Source organism: Chrysemys picta, chromosome 4, assembly GCF_011386835.1.
Source record: "Chrysemys picta bellii isolate R12L10 chromosome 4, ASM1138683v2, whole genome shotgun sequence".
Taxonomy (NCBI): Eukaryota; Metazoa; Chordata; order Testudines; family Emydidae; genus Chrysemys; species Chrysemys picta.
The window spans coordinates 63,021,268-63,040,380 of record NC_088794.1 but is presented as its reverse complement, the minus strand read 5'-3'; the positions used below and the strand labels follow the sequence as shown (position 1 = coordinate 63,040,380).

At 52.5% G+C, this 19,113-nt stretch overlaps 1 protein-coding gene across 4 annotated transcripts in view; it reads left to right on the top strand.

Annotated features, from left to right (window-relative positions):
* Positions 1-19,113, top strand: part of LOC101950669 (copine-5) — a 181,410-nt gene that overhangs the window by 117,544 nt on the left and 44,753 nt on the right. For all 4 annotated transcript variants that reach the window (XM_065592444.1, XM_042861853.2, XM_042861852.2 and 1 more), the window contains 4 exons: positions 11,856-11,902; positions 12,688-12,869; positions 16,110-16,237; positions 16,935-17,037. In XM_065592444.1, coding sequence (XP_065448516.1) covers positions 11,856-11,902; positions 12,688-12,869; positions 16,110-16,237; positions 16,935-17,037 — 460 coding nt within the window. The remainder of the gene's footprint in view (positions 1-11,855; positions 11,903-12,687; positions 12,870-16,109; positions 16,238-16,934; positions 17,038-19,113) is intronic.

Sequence of the window (19,113 nt, the reverse complement as noted above, 5' to 3'; positions counted from 1 at the left end):
GAGTTCACGTGTGTATACTGGGAGGTGCGGGTTGGGGTTGGGTTGTGGCACTGTGGGGAAGTCCATGCAGTAAATGAAATCCAGGTCTGTATAGAAGAGTTTCCTTTTGCATCACGCCCACCAGTCTCACTTGAGAGGCTCTTTGGGGAGGGATATGCAGGGGGGCTATCAGGAATCGCCATGCTCTCCAGGGACTGGCAAGATGTTTCCAAGGGCACAGCCTAGGCCAGTGCTGGGAGTCCCAGCTCCTCCTCAGGCAGTGCCGTAGATCCCAAGCAGATGAAGTTAGCAAGGCACAGTGAAGAGCGGACGACCTACCCCCTCTCCCCCAAGCCAACACAATGCTAAATCCCCACGCTGCTCTCCAGAGCCAGGTGTGCTCCCGTGGCTCCGAGTTGCCATCAAGATGGACTATAAAGAATGGAGAGCCAGGCTTCCCGGGGCTCTGGGACAGCCCAGCGTGTTAGCACTTGCAGAGGCAGCTCCCACGAAGGAGCCAACATTTTCTGTCCTTGAGCTGTGGAAATCTGTGACCATACCACACTGCTTCTGCCCTGCTTCCTCAGACTTCTCCTCACTGCCCTCCTGCCCTCAATCCACTCCAAAGAGATGCCTGGTGCACCAGCATGGACCCATCTCCTGCTTCAATCACACAGAATATCTCCTCCATTTCCATGCATTCAACGTGGGGTGCTCCTCCCCTCAGTGTAATAATACCTAGGAACAGATTCCGCTCTGTTACACTGGTGTAAATCTGGAGTAACTCCCTTGGAGCTACTCCGGATTCCCTTCAGTGTATCTGAGACCAGAGGGCTGGATTCTCAGCTGATATAGATCAGCATAGCTCCACTGACCTCACTGCATGGATTTAGACCAGCTGAGGATCTGGCCCAGAATTTGGTCGTTAGCATTCATCTAGCCTGTCACCTGTCAAAAACACTGCAGAGACATACAATTATCCTAGTTTGAAACATCCCAAGCAATGAAGATTCTTTCTCAGGAGGTAATCCTGCAGCAAGATATCATTAAGAAATGTACTCATCCCCTTACTGCCAGTTACAACCCACCCTTGCACTACCCTAAGCATCAGAATAGCTTCAGCGAAACATGGGAACAGAGGTTGTGTCGGAGCACATAAAACACAGTGCTAAATTTGCCTACTCACCCCCCGTTCCAGCTATGGTGCAAAGGTACCTTGGATTTATGGGCTACTTCTTCAGCTGGTGTTGTAGGAATCTGCATGGAACTTGGAGGGAGGAGCACAGGCTTCAGGAGGTAAGAGTTTGCATGAGGCACCAGGAAATCAGTCTGTGTGCCCATGGCTGGAATGCTAGCTGCAGTTGCAGCACCTCTGTAAATAGTTCTCTTAATAAAGAGCCAGTTTAGTTTTATAAGCTTGGTGTCCTCTCATGTTATTACCCAGCATGTAGTACATGAAACGTGGTGACAGCATCTCTAGTGAGACTCGTAGCTAGGAAGAGAGTGTGGTTAACAGGCAAACAAAGCAGCACCTAGAAACAGAGCAAACCGGCAGCAGAGAGGGATTCAGAGCAGCAGGAATGCTGGATTTCCAGACCAAAAGCCATGCCCAAGCACAGAAGCAGTGGAAGCAAAAATTGATCCTGGGGGATAAAGATGAAGAAATTAAGGTAAAGCTTTTTTACTATTTCACTGGGGGAAAAGGATGAGGAGTGAGACACTGTTGCCAGGAATAATGCCCCAAACACTGGAACTGCTGATAAAGGAGTTTGATGAGTACTGTGACCCCAGACAGAATGAGACTGCAGAGAGAAACCGTTTGTGTGCCTGAAACCAAGAAGCAGAAAAAATGGATACGTGCATCTGAGAGCTGAGAACTCTGGTTTCCACATGTGACTTTGGAGACATTAAAAATCCCCTAATCAGAGACAGGATCATTTGTGGGACATGTAACTCCAGTTTATAGGAAAGACTGTTGAGAGAAATAAATCTAACCCTAGAGAAATGCCTCCAAATTGCAAGGGCAGCTGGGTGGTCCAGAAAAAGGATCAAACAGTGGCAGCCACTAGTGCAGCATCAATGCACAGGTACAAGCTAAAGGAACCCAGGATGCCGGACAGAGACAGACCATCTGTGGAAAGCAGTACAAAGGGCAAAAAGAAAGATGCCCAGCCTATGGACAATGGTTCAAGGGGTATGGGAAACAAAACCTTTACGTCCACTTGCTGCAGCTACCACCAGAAGAAAAACGCAGGATTGCATGCAGCGATTGAGGATACAGGGAGCTCCAGTGAGGAGGAGGATGTCTGCAGTGCGAATCTAGCAGATCCAGACTCTCAGTTACACATGCTGCAGAAGGAGGCTGACAACCATTCATCTGCCATATTTGCAAACATGCTACTAGATCAACAACCAGTTTGATTCCAGCTGGATTGTGGAGCCAGCTGTCGTATAATCCCAGCAACACTGGTAAGCAGCAATGTTAGCCTGGGGGAATGTGACCAAGTGCTGGTGATGTACAGTGAAACCATTCGGAGGCCAGAGGGCAAATGCGGCTGTCAATAAGAAACCCACAAAACACGAGATGTTATCACTTGGAGTTCATAGTAATTTGCACACAGACGGTCCACCCGCCTCTAGACAGCAAGCCGTGCAAGTCATGGATTTGATCTCAGTACAGCATCAGAATATCCACCCGTGGGAAAAGAGGAGACCAGGCACTGGGGGTCCCGTCCAGCATTCCAACAGACTGTAAGCATGTCTGTCAAGAAGATGGACACCTAGAGGGCAAGCTGAAGTTAGAAGTAGATTCCCCATGTGCAACCCATGAGACTATTGAAATGCTGAGTTCCGTTAGCTCTGGTCATCATTACACCCATAAAAACTGGCAGAGTGGATCAGCAGCCTGATAGTGGTGAGAAAATCTTCAGGTAAACTGATAGCTGCATTGACCAGAGCATTGAAAAGAAGTTCCTACCCATTACCAGCGACTGAGGACACACAGCCTGATCTATGCAGGGCAAAAGGGTCCCTGGTCTGTGATGTCAAGAATGGGTTGTGACATATTGAATGGGATGAGCCATGCAGCCACCTGACCGCCTTGGCTGCACCTTCTGGCAGGTACCGGTGGGTACCAATGCCTGTGGGCATCAGCCCGGCCCCGGACGTGTTCCAGTGTCAACTGAACTAGTCGCCAGAGGGACTCCGAGGAATCACATTCTTATTGTAGGAGGAGATGTCAAGGACCATGGTACCAAGCTGTGACAACCCCTAACCATGTGTCGGGAGAGGAATGTCAGGCCGAGTGCAGACATGCTGAAGCTGAGGCGAACTGAAGCCCCCTACATCAGACTTCTGTCAGATTCTGAGGGATTCCAGATGGACCTTGACAAACTAAGGAAATGCCTGGACTACAGGATGTAAGGGGAGTGCAGCGATTTACAGGGATGGCCAACTATCTTTCCAGACTCTGCACACACCAGTCAGAAGCCCGGGAGGCAGCTAACAAAGCATCGGAGTAATCAGAGACCCACAGACGGGCATATGAATGAGGAAAGAAAATGGTAAGCTAGGCGCAGCCCTGCAGTGCAGCTAGGGCCACAGGGGAGGCCTAGGAGCAGCATTGATACAAAGTCAGCAGCCCACGGCACTGGCTGGCAGAGCCCTGACAGACGCAGAAAGGGGATGTGCTTAGACGGAAGAGGCGCTCCTGGCTGGGCTCTATGGATGGACCGATCCCATCCATTCTCCTCTGCACACCAGGTGGACATGCAGTCAGAGCACAAGCCATCACGAAGAAGCCAATGCTGAGTGCACCCACGTGACTACCATGCATGTGACTGACTGCCTAGGAAGCAACAGAGAGTCCTGTGGCATCTTTAAGACTAACAGATGTATTGGAGCATAAGGTTTCATGGGTGAATACCCACTTCATCAGACGCAGCTACCTCTCTGCCTAGGAAGGTCACTACTGGTGACCCCAGAGGGGTCTGTGACAGCCGAGAGTTGAGCAGCATGCTGCAGTACCTCCCCATCTCTGAGGGGAGGCTCCGGGCAATCCACTGAACAGGACAGGTGCTGCAGGCTTGAAAAGAGGGCTGGCCACATCGCAAGGCGCAAGTGCTGCAGGAGGTCACTCCCTCCAAACAGGTCAGGGATGAGCTGCGTGTGCAAGACAGGATTTGGTTTAAAGGGGATTGAGCAGTAACCCCAGCAGATTTAAGAGCTGACATCATGAGACGGATACACACTTCCCCCCAGGGGATAGAGGCCTGCCTGACACAAGCCAGGGGGTTTATCTAGTGGCCAGGCATGAGTGCCCAGCTGAGAGCGTACATGGGACAGATCGAACTGTGCAGTGCATGTATGTGTGTGTGTGTGTGTGTGTGTGTGTATATATATATATAAACACGAAAACAGCATCCATCCAGCATGTGTGCAGCATCCTGCAGTGTCACAGACACACAGTGGGCTGCCCTGTGACTCATGGAATGATTACGTTGTGTGTCTACTAGTCTAGTGTGGGCAGAGCTGAACCAAACTGGGGCATAATGTTCTCCAGCTGAGTAACAGAGAGCAAGTCCCGAACAACACAGGGTTTGCACTTTGGCTGGCCCCCTACCAGTTTGTTCAGGAGACAGTTTCCCTCTTGATCTTTTGAGCTATGTGAGTGAGATGGTATTTATATGTGAGGGTGTGCTGTAGTGTGACCCCTGGTACATTGGCTTTGGATCACGCTGACCATTCAAAGGTTAAGAAAAGATGCAGAGTATAGTGATCAACAAGAGAAAGAGACTCATGAAATCGCAACCCACCCTGCTAATGACTGGAGCTGTGTGGTCACAGCAGGTCACGACTTCATTTTCGGGGGATGAGGGGGGGGCTGTCTGGAGGACACTCCAGAACTGAGATCAGGAAACTGAAGGTGCATTTTGCAGGGTCTAGCACTACTCACTGCAGCAAAATTCAAACAATTCAGTGCCAAAGCTAAGCACAAGACGTCTTCCCTGGGTACCCACAAAGCAACAGGCAGGCAGAGTCAGCAGCAAGGAGAGCCAAGAGGCAGATGGCAAAGGCAAAACAGACGGAAGGGATTTCTACCTGGCAACGTTGGATTGTCATAATACGTCCTCCCAGAGACTGGATAGAAGCCCAGCATAGGAATGGATGGCTGGGCAACCAGGACTCCGCTTTCTGTGAGGGGCAATCTGCTGCAGCCCAGCGGAGGAATGAGGGACGATAAAGAGAAGCAATTAAGAGAATGCCAAGTGCAGGCAGCTGCTACAACAAAGGCGCCAAGGCCCTGAGGCCACTACACACACGTGAGCAGGTCTGGGTCCAACCATCAAATAACTACACACAAAAATGAGAAGGCAACGGTTCAAGCTGCCCTGGAACTTGGATCATGTGAGGCAGTTAAAGACTCAGGATAGTGGTGGAGATGAAACCAAATACAACTAAGGAGCAGTGGCAGACATCCAGCACAGCCAGACAGATCAGCAAGGACCAGGAGGACTTAGAATGAGCCTCAGCCATGAGCTGGCCTGACATAGGAGCGTCAGAAGAAATAAGGTCTGAGAGCAACACAGAGGACTAATCGATGCCAGTCACCAAAAGGCAGCAACAGGGTAGCAAGTAGCAAGTCACCCACCAACAGCGATAACACAAACAAGAAGGGGGAGACTGGTTCAAAGACCAGCATGCTTGAAGGACTCTGAGGTCTAACAGGCTGGAATGGGCAGGCAGTAAAGGTCACATCCCTAGGGCGAGCTATGTACTAGTCACTTCTGAGCCCAGCAAATCAGCAAGCGCTTGCACCAAAGACAAAACAACAGTTGTTAAAGGAAAGATGTGACAACCTGCATGGAACTTGCAGGAGGGAGGAGTTGGAGGAGCTACCAGGAAGGCAGCCTGTGTGCACGTGGCTAGAATGCCAGCTGCAGTTGTAGCGTCTCGGTAAATAGTTCTCGTAATAAAGAGCCAGTTTAGTTACAAGCATTGAGTCCTTTCATTACCCAGCACGACACAGGAAACAGGTGCAATTTGCCATAGGTCTCTTAACTTCAAGGGAGCGTTGCTGGCTTACACTAGTTGAGGGTCTGGCTCTCTGTTGAAAGTGTCTCCTTATCTGGGCCTTGTGTAGGATACAAAGTCCACCTTGGAGTAGATGGTGCAGCTTCCCCATTTATCACATTCAAGCATACTTACTCTCCCCTTCCGATTCATATCCCACTTCTCTCATCCTGCCTTTGGCCATGTTCCCCTGTGGCGGCAGACCCCTCCATGGCACCACCTGTGGGACCCCACCTGTTCTGCTCAAGCCTCTCCCCAAAAGCCCGTAACACCTGGCCCTTCCCTCAAAGGACTATGAACAAAATAGACCATTATATTTAACACCCCTCCTCCATCGCCGCAATCACGGGGTTCACAAGCTACGTGCTAGCTTCCCCCATAAATCACTGTCCTGCTGCATCATCCATTCCCTATTCCTCTATTTCCCTCTCGCTCACTCTGGTGTAAATCAGGAGTAACTCACACAGGGAACAAGAGCTTCAGCTGGTGTCAAGTGGTGCAGCTCTGCTGATTTAGACTATGCTGCGCCAATTTACAGCAGCTGCGGAGCTGGCCCGTAGATTCCAGATGGGGCAGTGGGTTTTCCCTACTTTCTCCCCACTGCATGAACTGACATGAACCCATCTACACCTTTATTCCCTCCTCTGCAAAATGCACCCGTCAATTAGTGACACACAAAAGCCACCTGGCAGTGGCACATGGACACCTCTCCTGGCCCCGTTTTACAGAGCCATGAAACACACGGATCATAGAATCATAGAAGATTAGGATTGGAAGAGACCTTGGGACGTCATCTAGTCCAACCCCCTGCTCAAAGCAGGGCCAATCCCCAACTAAATCATCCCAGCCAGGGCTTTGTCAAGCCGGGCCTTAGAAGCCTCTAAGCATGGGGATTCCACCACTTCCCTAGGTAACCCATTCCAGTGCTTCACCACCCTCCTAGTGAAAAAGTTTTTCCTAATATCCAACCTAGACCTCCCGCACTGCAACTTGAGACCATTGCTCCTTGTTCTGTCATCTGCCACCACTGAGAACAACCGAGCTTCATCCCCTTCAGGTGGTTGAAGGCTGCTATGAAATCGCCCCCCCCCTCTTCTCTTCTGCAGACTAAACAAGCCCAGTTCCCTCAGCCTCTCCTCGTAAATCATGTGCCCCATCCCCCTGATCATTTTCATTGCCCTCCGCTGGACTCTCTCCAATTTGTCCACAACCTTTCTGTAGTGGGGGGCCCAAACCTGGATGCAGTACTCAAGGTGTGGCCTCACCAGTGCCGAATAGAGGGGAATAATCACTTCCCTCGATCTGCTGGCAATGATCCTACTAATGCAGCCCAATATGCCGTTAGCCTTCTTGGCAACAAGGGCACACTGCTGACTCATATCCAGCTTCTCGTCCACTGTAATCTCTAGGTCCTTTTCTGCAGAACTGCTGCCTTTCCATTCGGTCCCTAGTCTGTAGCAGTGCATGGGATTCTTCCGTCCTAAGTGCAGGACTCTGCACTTGTCCTTGTTGAACCTCATCAGATTTCTTTTGGCCCAATCCTCCAATTTGTCTAGGTCACTCTGGACCCTATCCCTACCCTCCAGCATATCTACCTCTCCTCCCAGCTTAGTGTCATCTGCGAACTTGCTGAGGGTGTAATCCATCCCATCATCCAGATCATAATAAAGATGTTGAACAAAACCGGCTCCAGGACCAACCCCTGGGGCACTCCGCTTGATACCGGCTGCCAACTAGACATTGAGCCGTTGATCACTACCGTTGAGCCTGACAATCTAGCCAGTTTTCTATCCACGTTATAGTCCATTCACCCAATCCATACTTCTTTAACTTGCTGGCAAGAATACTGTGGGAGACCGTATCAAAAGCTTTGCTAAAGTCAAGATATATCATGTCCACTGCTTTCCCCATATCCACAGAGCCAGTTATCTCATCATAGAAGGCAATCGGGTTAGTCAGGCATGACTTGTCCTTGGTGAATCCATGTTGACTGTTCCTGATCACTTTCCTCTCCTCCAAGTGCTTCAAAATGGTTTCCTTGAGCACCTGCTCCATGATTTTTCCAGGGACTGAGGTGAGGCTGTAGTTCCCCGGGTTCTTCTTCTTCCCTTTTTTAAATATGGGCCTCAGATCAGCACCCAGCTCTGTCGGTGCTCGTCTACACACTGCTAGTTTTTGCCCCTTGGCGTTTTTAAGGGCTGCTGTCACAAGAGTCTTGGCCTTGTCTCTTCCTGTCTGGTGAGTGAGGTGTTGATGCCCGTTGACAGCATTGGCCCCTTGTTAGGAGTCTCCCCGGGCAGCTGAGGGCACGGCTTGTCACAAAGCAGCTGATGCTGGTTTGTGGCAGGGGCTGACAGCCAGCACAGCGCAGCTGAGATGATTGGAGAAGAAAGAGCTCCTGGCGGAAGGGTGCCCACAGGCTGCCCTTTCAGCCATCACTCCTACTCAGCGCCAATGCTATCTTGCCCCTCTGCCCACGGAGCACAAGGAGGTCAAGCCATTTACTCTCATCCCAGGATGACAGTCCAGAGGTGACAAGGGATACATTTGTTCTGTGTATTTGTCAGAGGTTTAATAAAACACTCTGCATGTGGGAACGAGCCTGCTCCTGCCAGTGGAGCAGCGATCTGCACGCCAGGACTCCCAAGTTCCTTTCTCAGCTCTGCAGGGGGCGGGGGGGGAGCTACTGACTCAGGCAGGGCAAGTGGGGTCTGGCCTGGCTCAGCTCCAGCCTTGCTCTGTAGCTCTGCACAAGTTTTCTAACGCGGGTGCCCTGTGCTCTGGCAGCTCAGCTTGAGACACCTTAGAGGGGCCTGAGCTCAGCAGGTGCCATTAACGATCACGCCTTGGAGGTGTCTCGAGTTGGACAGGCGAATTTTGGTCCTAGGAGTCAGATCTTTGGTGGGTGTAAATCAGCATCGTGCCACTGACTTCACTGTAGCAAGGCTGATTCACACCAGCAGCAGCTGGACCTTTGTTTATAGCATCTCCCTGATCCTGATGGGATTTGATCATAAGAGGCCTGATTCTTCTCTCACACTGGTGTAACACTACTGATTTCAGTCGGGTCACTCCTGATTTACATCAGGGTGAGTGAGAGGGGAGCGGGCCCACTGGGGTTACTCCTGATTTACACCAGGGTGGGTACGAGGGGAATCGAACCCAGTGGGATTACTCCTGATTTACACCATGGCAGGTAAGAGGGAATGGGGCCCAGTGGAATTACTCCTGATTTACACTGTGGTGAGTGAGAGAGGATTAGAGCCCAGTGGGATTACTCCTGATTTACACCAGGGTGGGGTAAGAGGGGAATCAGGCCAAATGGGATTGTTCCTGATTTACACCAGGATGGGTGAGAGAGGAATCGAGCCCACTGGGGTTTCTCCTGATTTACACCCAGGGAGAAGAATCAAACCCATAATTTTCATTCTCAACTCATCCATTCAACCAAAGCACTTCTCAGGAGCAGGGCTGGGGCGAGAGGAAGGCGCCTGTGTTCATAAACACTGCTGATGACTCATGGGGTACAGTCTCCTCAGTCACCTAATTAATGCAGCTAATTAAAACCTTGCTGTGGCTAATGTGCCTGGTCCTGCAGCAGCAGAGTCAGCGTAGCTGATGAATACATGGTGAGGCGGAAGGGGATGGGCAATGGGTAAATAGGCAAGGGGAGGCATTGCCTTCCCTAGCACAGCCGTCTCTGCCGCCCGACACCTTGGCTATGTTGCCCCACAACTCTCCTTCTTCCCCTCCCTGCTCTGACCCTTCCCTGAGGCTCCCATGACCTGCTGCTGCTGCCTGGGGTGAATCTTCCTCCTCTCCTCTCCTCTTGTCTCCTCTCCTCCACCCCAGCCCCTTCCCCCTCGGATGTCCCTGCAACTGCAGGCCCTGTCTCTCCTCACCCCCCTCCCCGTGGGGCACAGGAGGTGTGTGTGTGAGAATGCAAGCGGGGCGGCAGTGGCAGATGGGGGGATGAGGAGGCGAGCGGACGGGATCCCGGAGTAACTTTACACAGTGAAAGAGACGGAGCAGATCACTGACACTGATAAAGAGCCTTTACAGTGGTAATGAACCCATCTGACGGGCATTCGCCAATGCCCAGGGAGCCGTTGGCCACATTCAGCTGGTTTTTCTATTGTAGGAAAATGTGTTATTGGGGTTAAAAACAGCTTCCAAATGACGACCCGTCAGTTATTCTCTGTACCCAGAAAAAGTAACTGCTGACCTGGCTCAAGGAGGAGCTGACATAGCCAGGGATTTTATTTCATGATCTAAGTAAACAAGCCTGGCAAGGAATTCAGTGTAAGGAAGGTGATTAAATTACTGCCCTAATGCAGGCTGTCAATGATAAGTACTTTTTCAAAAGGCAAGATTAGACTTCAGGTTGGCGCACGTAGCCTGGGTTTTCGTCTCTCTGTACAGCTTACACCGAACTCCCAGCCACGCAGAGGAGAATCTGTCTGGCAATTAAACTACACCTGTTGCCTTGGGGAATGTTATTAGTGCTTTAAGGTGAAAAGGGGAGAGAGTGTCACGGGGGGCGGGGGGCCATGCAGCAACAGGTGAAGAAGTGAGCAGCAAGCCAGCTGCACAGCAGGTGAGGAGTGGGGGTTTCGTGGGGGGCGGGGGAAGGGTCTGGCTGGGGAGGGGGTGAGAGATGAGCAGCAGGTGGGCAAGCAGCAGGCAGGTGGGAGAGGAGGTGAGTGGAGGGGAGATCTCGGGGTGGTGGTGAAGAGGCAAGTGGGAGGGGGCAGGGCCTGGTGCAGAGCAGGGGTGGAGTGTGGGCGGGGCTGTGGGCGGAAGAGGCAGGACAAGGAGCTTGCCTCTCCCAGGGGAAGTTTCACCCACCGCCCATGGGGACGTGGCTGGTGTGCCAGTCACTGCAGACAATCCTATGTACTCAATCTACACTTCTCCCTTCTGTGCAGGGCGAGGGGGGATCCATAGACCCAGAGCTGGGTTCTCACCTGGCTGCTGCTGTGGTCATGGAAAGATTTCTGGGTGCGTGGGAGCAGCTCGCTGATCTGGCAGAGCGAGTGTGTCTCCCAACCAAGATGCTGTCAGGCTCCTCTCACAGTCTCCTCTCTACAGGCCTGATCCTGCAAAATGCTGGGAAATACCAGGGGTTGTGGGTGCTCAGCGCCTCTCTGGATCAAGCCAGGGGATGGGAGCACACATGGGCACCAGGAAATGGACACAGCTTGAGAGTCAAGGGCAGGGCTGTCAAACAATCCAAGAGGGAGCCCCACACTCCTGGTCAGAGAGGCAGAAGAGCTCAGCTCAGCTTCCATTGTTCTCAACCCAGCCCCAGCCGTGGGTGCTGAGCCGTCCTGGCCATTAACGTGTCTCTGATTGACTCAGGCCCCCCTTTATCTTCCTGAGTGAAGCTGCTGTCTCCAGTCGCTTTGAGGCTTGGCTGGGGTGAAAGGCGATGTGCGGGTGCACGTGCCCAGATGGGAGAGCCTGGCCACTGGCTCTATGACTCCACTTTCCCTGCTTAGATCCCCTCCAAGCTCTTCCCACTTGCTGCACTGGGGAGATGTTAACAAAGGCCATTGGGAGCTGATTCGGCTGCCAGTTTCCCATGGATTTGCTCAGCTGTGCATTGCCATCTGTGACATCCGTGCATCAAGAGACTGCAGGCGAGAACAGCACGGTTTGAATCTCCATCTGAGCTCTTCCAAACAAGCCAGGGTGTTGGGGCCTGGTTAGGGAACATTAACCCCATCGAGGGTGGAGTCTGAGCAGAATCTGCACCAGCCTGCCAGAGCTTCTGACTAACGGCGTCATTGTCCCCTTTTCAGGACACAGATCAATTTCACAGTGGCCATTGACTTCACAGCTTCCAATGGTGAGTTCCCCTACCAGATTAACTGTACTAATGTTCCCTGAACCACAGTCAGTCTCTGTTCAGACAGCTGGTGGCTGATCAGACAATACATTACACTAAACCCCTCTGACATATTCTGTATTTATTGCACAGTCGTTCATTCCCCATAAAGGCCTGTGAAATCAATAGTTATTTTATGACTGCTGAGCGCTTGTTAAATCTGTCGATAGGTATTAGGTATCCTTACAGGGATGGGGTTTTATACTAGTAACGAACAAGTGTCCTGCCCAAACACCTGGGCCTGGTTCTGATCTGATTTAGAGCAGTTTGATACCAGCATCACTCCATTGACCTCAGCAGAGTTACTCCTCATGTACACCAGTGGACATGAGAGCTGGATCCTGGCCCTTGGGTCACAGTGTTTTTTCAGGCCACCCAGGCCAACGCCCATGGACGTCAATGAGGGGTGGACTCACCTCACTGATATTATTGATTATTTATATTGCTGTAGTAACTAGGAGCTGCGATCTTGGCCCAGGACCTATGGTGCAAGGTGCTGTACAAACAGAACAAAAGCACAGTCCCTGCCCCACACAGCTGACAATCTCTCTCTCACATCAGTTTCTCCCCATCAGTGACAGAGGAGTTAGTCTTGACTTTCCTTGCTGTGTGTGTGAGAATCAGGCCCTGAGTAAAGACCTCAGTGTTTGACCCTCAGCTGACCTGACAAATACACATGCCCCTCCACTGCTTTGTCCACATGCTGCTGCCTGCTGGTCTGTGTGACCCTTCTCTCTCTCCATCAGGCAACCCCTCGCAATCCACCTCCCTGCACTACATGAACCCGTACCAGCTCAACGCCTACGCCATGGCACTGAAGGCGGTGGGCGAGATCATCCAGGACTACGACAGCGACAAGATGTTCCCCGCACTCGGGTTCGGAGCCAAAATCCCTCCTGATGGGCACGTGTCCCACGAGTTCCCCCTGGTACTGCCATCCCATTTGAATCGTTCCACCACTTAGGGCAGGTCTACACTACCAACTGGCATCGGCAGCTGAGTCGTTGTCGTGCTTCTGGGTGAAGGCGCTCTAAGCTGACGGGAGAGAGCTCTCCTGTTGGGTTAATAACTCCACCTCCGTGAGAGGCGGTGGCTATTGTAGTGGGGTGGTCACCCTGCTCCGGTTTGCAAGGGGTTAAAAACAACCCTGGGAAAGAGCTGCTCCATGGAGCCAATCACAAGTGGGCTTGAGGCAGCCAATCAGGGCCCAGCTTGGCCAGAATAAGAAAGGCTCCTGAGGAGAGGGAAGTCAGTCTTGCTCTAGTGGTGGAGTAAGAAGGACCTAGCTGCCTGGTAGAGACCTTGGACAGAGCAGTACTGGGAAAGGGCAGGCTGAGCTGGGGAGCTCTGGCCTGGCAACCTCCCAGGCTGAGGCCTTGCAGCAAAGGCCTGAGGAGGTACTAGGCCTGCAGGGAGGCAGCCAGGCCAAAAAAAGGCAGCAGGTCAAACCCCCTTCCAGTGATGAGTGGCCATTTCAGTCCGCAGTTTGCCCCTGAGAGAAGGGGCTAGATGACTGGCAGTAGCCACTGAGGCAAGGTGGGTATAGGGGGTTGGGGTTCCCCTAAGAGGGGAGATCCAGAGTGGGGGGCACTGCAGTGGGGCAGCACCCCAAGGTAAGGGGCACTGGGGTCCAGGAGGGACATGGGGCCAGAGTTGGTGGAGACAACAGGGCAGGTCATCGAGGGCAAGAAACTGGCCAGAGGAGGGTGGTCCTGAGCTGGATGAGCTAATTCCCAGACTGACCAGCAGGAGGCACTGTGACAGTGAGTGCCCCGCCCTGCTACAGCTATGCTGGTGGGAGAAGTTGGCTGCACCAGTGTGTAGTTTCGTATAACTACGTCGCTCAGTGGGTGTGGATTATTCACATGCCTGAGCAACATAGTTATGCTGAAGTAATTCTGTAGTGCAGACCAGTTCATAGACAGCCTCTTTTCCAGCATCCGCAGCCATTCTGTGCCCACTTGGAAGTGAAGGGCTCGCTCCTGTCCATCAGGCTGCCTGGCTGTTGTGAAGTCCTGGGCTAGGCCCTGATCCTGAAAGAGCAGCCCCTGTGAGGTACTGAGCACCCTCAGCTCCTGTCGGCTTTCGTGGATGTGGATGGTGCTCAGAGCCTGACAGGATCAGGCCCTTAGTGGGGGTTAGGGTGTGTATGGCACCACCTCCCCACTAATCTGATGCCCTGGTTAGACCAGCCAGTCTGTGTGATCCTGACCAGATTTGCCCGAGGTGCCTCCACAGAGCAGCCAATGCTGATAAGGGCCCATGATTGTGGCAAAGCCTGATCGGTCTCCGAGTGCTTGGTCGGCCCTAGTGGAGCCTCAGTGGATCCATCTGCACAGCCGCGGCAGCGAGGCCCAGAGCCAGACTCAGGCTTGTGCTGCAGCTCTCAAAAGACCTGTGTAGATGGTGGGGCTCTGATGCCCACCCCCCTTGTTCGGCGTCGGAGCCCAAGCGCCAGCCCCAGTCCGATCATCTGCACAGCTGCTTTCAGTGCCGTCACACAAGCCGAGTGTGTCAACCCTGGGCTCTGAGACATGCTGCTCCGGGCTGCCACAAGGCCTCTGTGGCTTGGCCTTAGCTGGCCAAACAGCCATAAGCACCAAGGGTAGCAGCATGGCTGCTCTGAGAACAGGAAAATGGATTTCCCATGGAGAGGGCATAAAAATCTGAGCCAGGAAACCTGGTTTTTCTTAGTGAGCCTCTTCCCAGTCCCTGGTGGAGAAGGGAAGTAGCTGCCATCTCCCCACCCCCACCCCAGGAGAGAGCTCCCCTCCTTACAGCATGGGGGAGGTAACTCCGGTGTCTCCCTGAGCCCCATTTTCTGGAGATGCCGGCTAGGGACTGAGGCTCAGCAATGGAAGCCATTTCAGTGTCAGAGCTGGGACTCCTGGGTCCTAGTCCCACCTCATGGGCGTACTCTGTTTGTCCTTGGTTAAGGCATGTCTCCTCCCTGCCTCAGCTTCCCCACCAGGAACATGGGGATGATGGTGCTTTTGAAGCAATTTGAGATCCTAGGATGGAACAACTGCACAAGTGCTAAGTGTTATCATCACTGTTCCTCTGAGATACCAGGGGTGTGGCCCCTGTTACCTTTGGGTAACCCCTTCGGGTGATTCCTCCCAGCGCTGCGGGGATCTCCTCATATCCCTCTGGCCAGCGCTTCAAGTAGGTCTCTGGGAAATAAAAGGTTTCAGAGTAACAGCCGTGTTAGTCTGTATCCGCAAAAAGAAGAACAGGAGTACTTGTGGCACCTTAGAGACTAACAAATTTATTAGAGCATAAGCTTTCGTGGACTACAGCCCACGAAAAATGTTGGCATATTGTGGGGCCATGCGGGTACCCATAGCAGTGCCGCTGACTTGAAGGTATATATTGTCCCCAAATGTGAAATAGTTGTGGGTGAGGACAAAATCACAAAGTTCAGCCACCAGGTTAGCTGTGACATTATCAGGGATACTGTTCCTGATAGCTTGTAGTCCATCTTTGTGTGGAATATTGGTGTAGAGGGCTTCTACGTCCATAGTGGCCAGGATGGTGTTTTCTGGAAGATCACCGATCTCTACGCAAAAGAATTAATGGACACAAATCTGACATCAGGAATCAAAATACTCAAAAACCAGTGGGAGAACACTTTAACCTGTCTGGTCATTCAGTGACAGACCTGCGGGTGGCTATATTACAACAGAAAAACTTCAAAAACAGACTCCAAAGAGAGACTGGTGAGCTAGAATTGATATGCAAACTAGACACAATCAACTCCGGTTTGAATAAGGACTGGGAATGGCTGAGCCATTACAGACATTGACTATCTCCCCTTGTAAGTACTCTCACACTTATTATCAAACTGTCTGTACTCGGCTAGCTTGATTATCACTTCAAAAGTTTTTTTCCTCTTACTGAATTGGCCTCTCAGAGTTGGTAAGACAACTCCCACCTGTTTATGCTCTCTGTATGTGTGTATATATATCTCCTCAATATATGTTCCATTCTATATGCATCCGAAGAAGTGGGCTGTAGTCCACGAAAGCTTATGCTCTAATAAATTTGTTAGTCTCTAAGGTGCCACAAGTACTCCTGTTCTTCTTTTTTTGGGAAATAAAAGTGGGGGATGGGGAATGACTCCCCTGTTTGGGAACCCTCCTCACTGCCCTTCCTCCCTCTCTCTCAGAACGGCAACGCCGACAACCCCTACTGCAGCGGGATCGAGGGCATCCTAGAAGCCTATCACAAGAGCCTCAAGACTGTCCAGCTGTACGGCCCAACTAACTTCGCCCCAGTGGTCAACCATGTGGCTAGGTACATCCAGCTGGTGCATTGGCTAGTGGCAGCATCCCACAGCCCTGCTTGCTCTGTCACCCCTCCCTGGGCTGGCAATGGGCTGGTGTACCCACCAGAGAGCTATGGTAGTGTCTACACAGAATGGCCAACTGGGATCAGCAAAAGAGTCGAGAGCTGTTTGATAGCAGCCAAAGGCGGGAACGAGCTAGCCAGGGCAGTGGATCCTCCAGGGCTGGGTCCAATCCAGGTGTATGTCTCAAGCCATGGGTTCCAGGAGCACGGTGTGTATTTATGTCACTCCCTGGCCTGGCTCAAGGCCCATGTCTAACACCCTGTAGCTGGACTAGCAGGGATGTGCCACAGGCCTCTCCTTTACTCCCAAGAGGCTCCTGGTTTGGGTAAGGGGTGTCACAGCCCAGCTCTCTTGGGAGCTCACATGGCCCTTGGGTGACAGCAGGAATGGAGGTTACGTTTGGGGGCAGGGAGAGAAGGAAGGGGACTCCCCTTGGGCAGCTCTAATCTCGCCCCAAACTGGGAAATTGGAGACGCTGCTCTGAACCACAGACCCGGGGACAAATTCCCCATGGGGTTACAGCAGTTACCCCAGGGGTGAACATGGCCTAGTGCAGCAAGGTTAGCCACCAGCTCAGAGTCCCCAGTCCCTGGTACCCACCCCCCTAGAAGCCTATGCTCACATGAACATCTCCCCGTCCAGATACGCCACCACTGAACAGGACGGCTCCCAGTATTTCGTACTCCTGATCATCACAGATGGGGTGATATCGGACATGGCCCAGACGAAGGAAGCCATCGTCAATGTGAGTAACAGGGGTTCTGCTCACCTGCTGTGCCACTGTAACCCGCAGCTATAACGGCACACCAAACCAATGTCTGCCTGAGTGCCACTCGCTGGGACAGACAGAAAGTAGCGAGCATCAAGCAAGCAGATGTTACTAGACCCACTAAGACTAATGGCTTATGAAGAATTCCAGTGAGGTTTCTCCTGCTCTGTCTAGCCTCAGGTGGACGGAATGGAGTTCAAGATCAGCCCCTGTCTCCAGAGGTTCCCTAAGTTCTGTCACCCCAGTGTCCCAGATACCAGAGAGCGCCGTGGCTGTCGACAGACGGGTGGCTATAACAACCTGGGGCCTCAGTCTGTGTCCTCATCACTTGGGTGACCCAGCCTCCCTCTGTGCCCACTGATGGGCACAGTCAGAAGCTCTGGCCTTTTTCCTTAGCCATAGGCGCTGACTTCATGGGTGCTTCCACCCCGGAGCACCCACAGCAAAAAAAATAGTGGGTGCCCAACACCCACCAGCCACCTGCCAAACAGCTGATTGGGTGAGAGGCGCTGGGGAGGAGGGGCGGAACTGGGCTGAGAAGAGGCGGAGTGAGGGCGGGGCACACATGGGTTAGGGGCAGAGCAGGGGTGGAGAGAGGCAGAGCGGGGGTGGGGCACGCATGGGGCACGCATGGGTTGGGGAGAGCAGGGGCAGGGAGAGGCGGAGCAAGGGCAGAGCATGCTTGGGTGAAGGGCGGGGAGAGATGCAGCGGGGGCGGGGCACGCTTGGGCTAGGGGCAGGGAAAGGCAGAGCAGGGGCGGGGCATGCTTGGGTTAAGGGCGGGGTGGAGGCCGGGCACGCTTGGGTTGGGGCGTGGAGAGATGCAGTGGGGGCGGGGCACACTGGGTTAGGGGCGGGGAAAGGCAGAGCAGAGGCGGGGCACGCTTAGGTTAGGGGCGGGGCGGGGTGGGGCCTTGGGGGAACGGGCAGAGTGGGGGCGGAGTGGCAATGGAGTACCCACCCAGAAGAAAGTGGGTGCCTGTGCCCTCACCATCTGGCACCCATCTGATGCCACTTCCATTCTCCTGGTCCCCTGGCAAGCATTCTGGCTCACCATCCTATGCCCTGGGCCTCCAGTGGATGGATCTGGCTGCCCCTCGGTCTCCTCCTTCATGCTTGGTTAGGTAAGGAGGCAGCCAGAGAAGCAGAATCCAATGGTCACCAAGAGGAACACAGTGTCTTGGAGGAGGAGTTCAGGTGGCGCCTCTGTTTGCCAGGACTCCCGCCCAGGCTCTGAGCATTGCACTGTGAAGCTGTGTTCCCTGTGCAGAGACCTGAGACGATTTCTGATTCCTGCTCATTCAATTTCCCACCCACAAACACTAATCCGCAGCAGATTATAAAGGCAGGAAATAATTAGCTAATTGGGGGTTATGTCAGAAGACTTGGGACCAAACCCACCCGTGCTGTGACCCCATTGAAGTCAGTGGGCCAGGCATGGGGCTGCCCAGGATGTTTTCATCATTGTCTTAAGGCATGTAGGTGACGGGAACTCAGCTCACTGGGGAACGGTGCTGACACCTATCTGACCTTTTCTGCTCCTTCCTTCTCTCTTTGAGAGACAGACCCAGAGCCTCACCTCTGTTAGCGCGCTGCTGATTTACGCCATTTGGAGATCTGGCCCGTTTCTGGGTGTTGAATGCACCAAAGGCTGTGCAGACAGTGACCTCTGGTGCAGCAGGCACGCATTGATACATCTCTGTTTATCTAGTGACAGACCCGAATGATACACTTGCAGGTTCTATGGTTGCCAGAGGTTCAATCGCATCTTGTCAGTTTGGTGTCTTGAGATGAACCAATGAATCCTAAAATGGACAGTCCTTGGAGAGAACTGGACCAGAGTCTTTTTTCATCTACACTAGTGTAAATCAGGAGTGACTCCACTGGACATAATTCCCCTCTCTCATTGCAGTCTAAATCCGGAGTAACTCTATTGAAGGCAATGGATTTAAACCATTGTATGGGTGATCTGAATCAGGCCCAAAGGAAACTGTTAGCCCTTTCATAACTCCTTTAAAACAATGAACTTGTAATCCATTTTAGTACATTAAG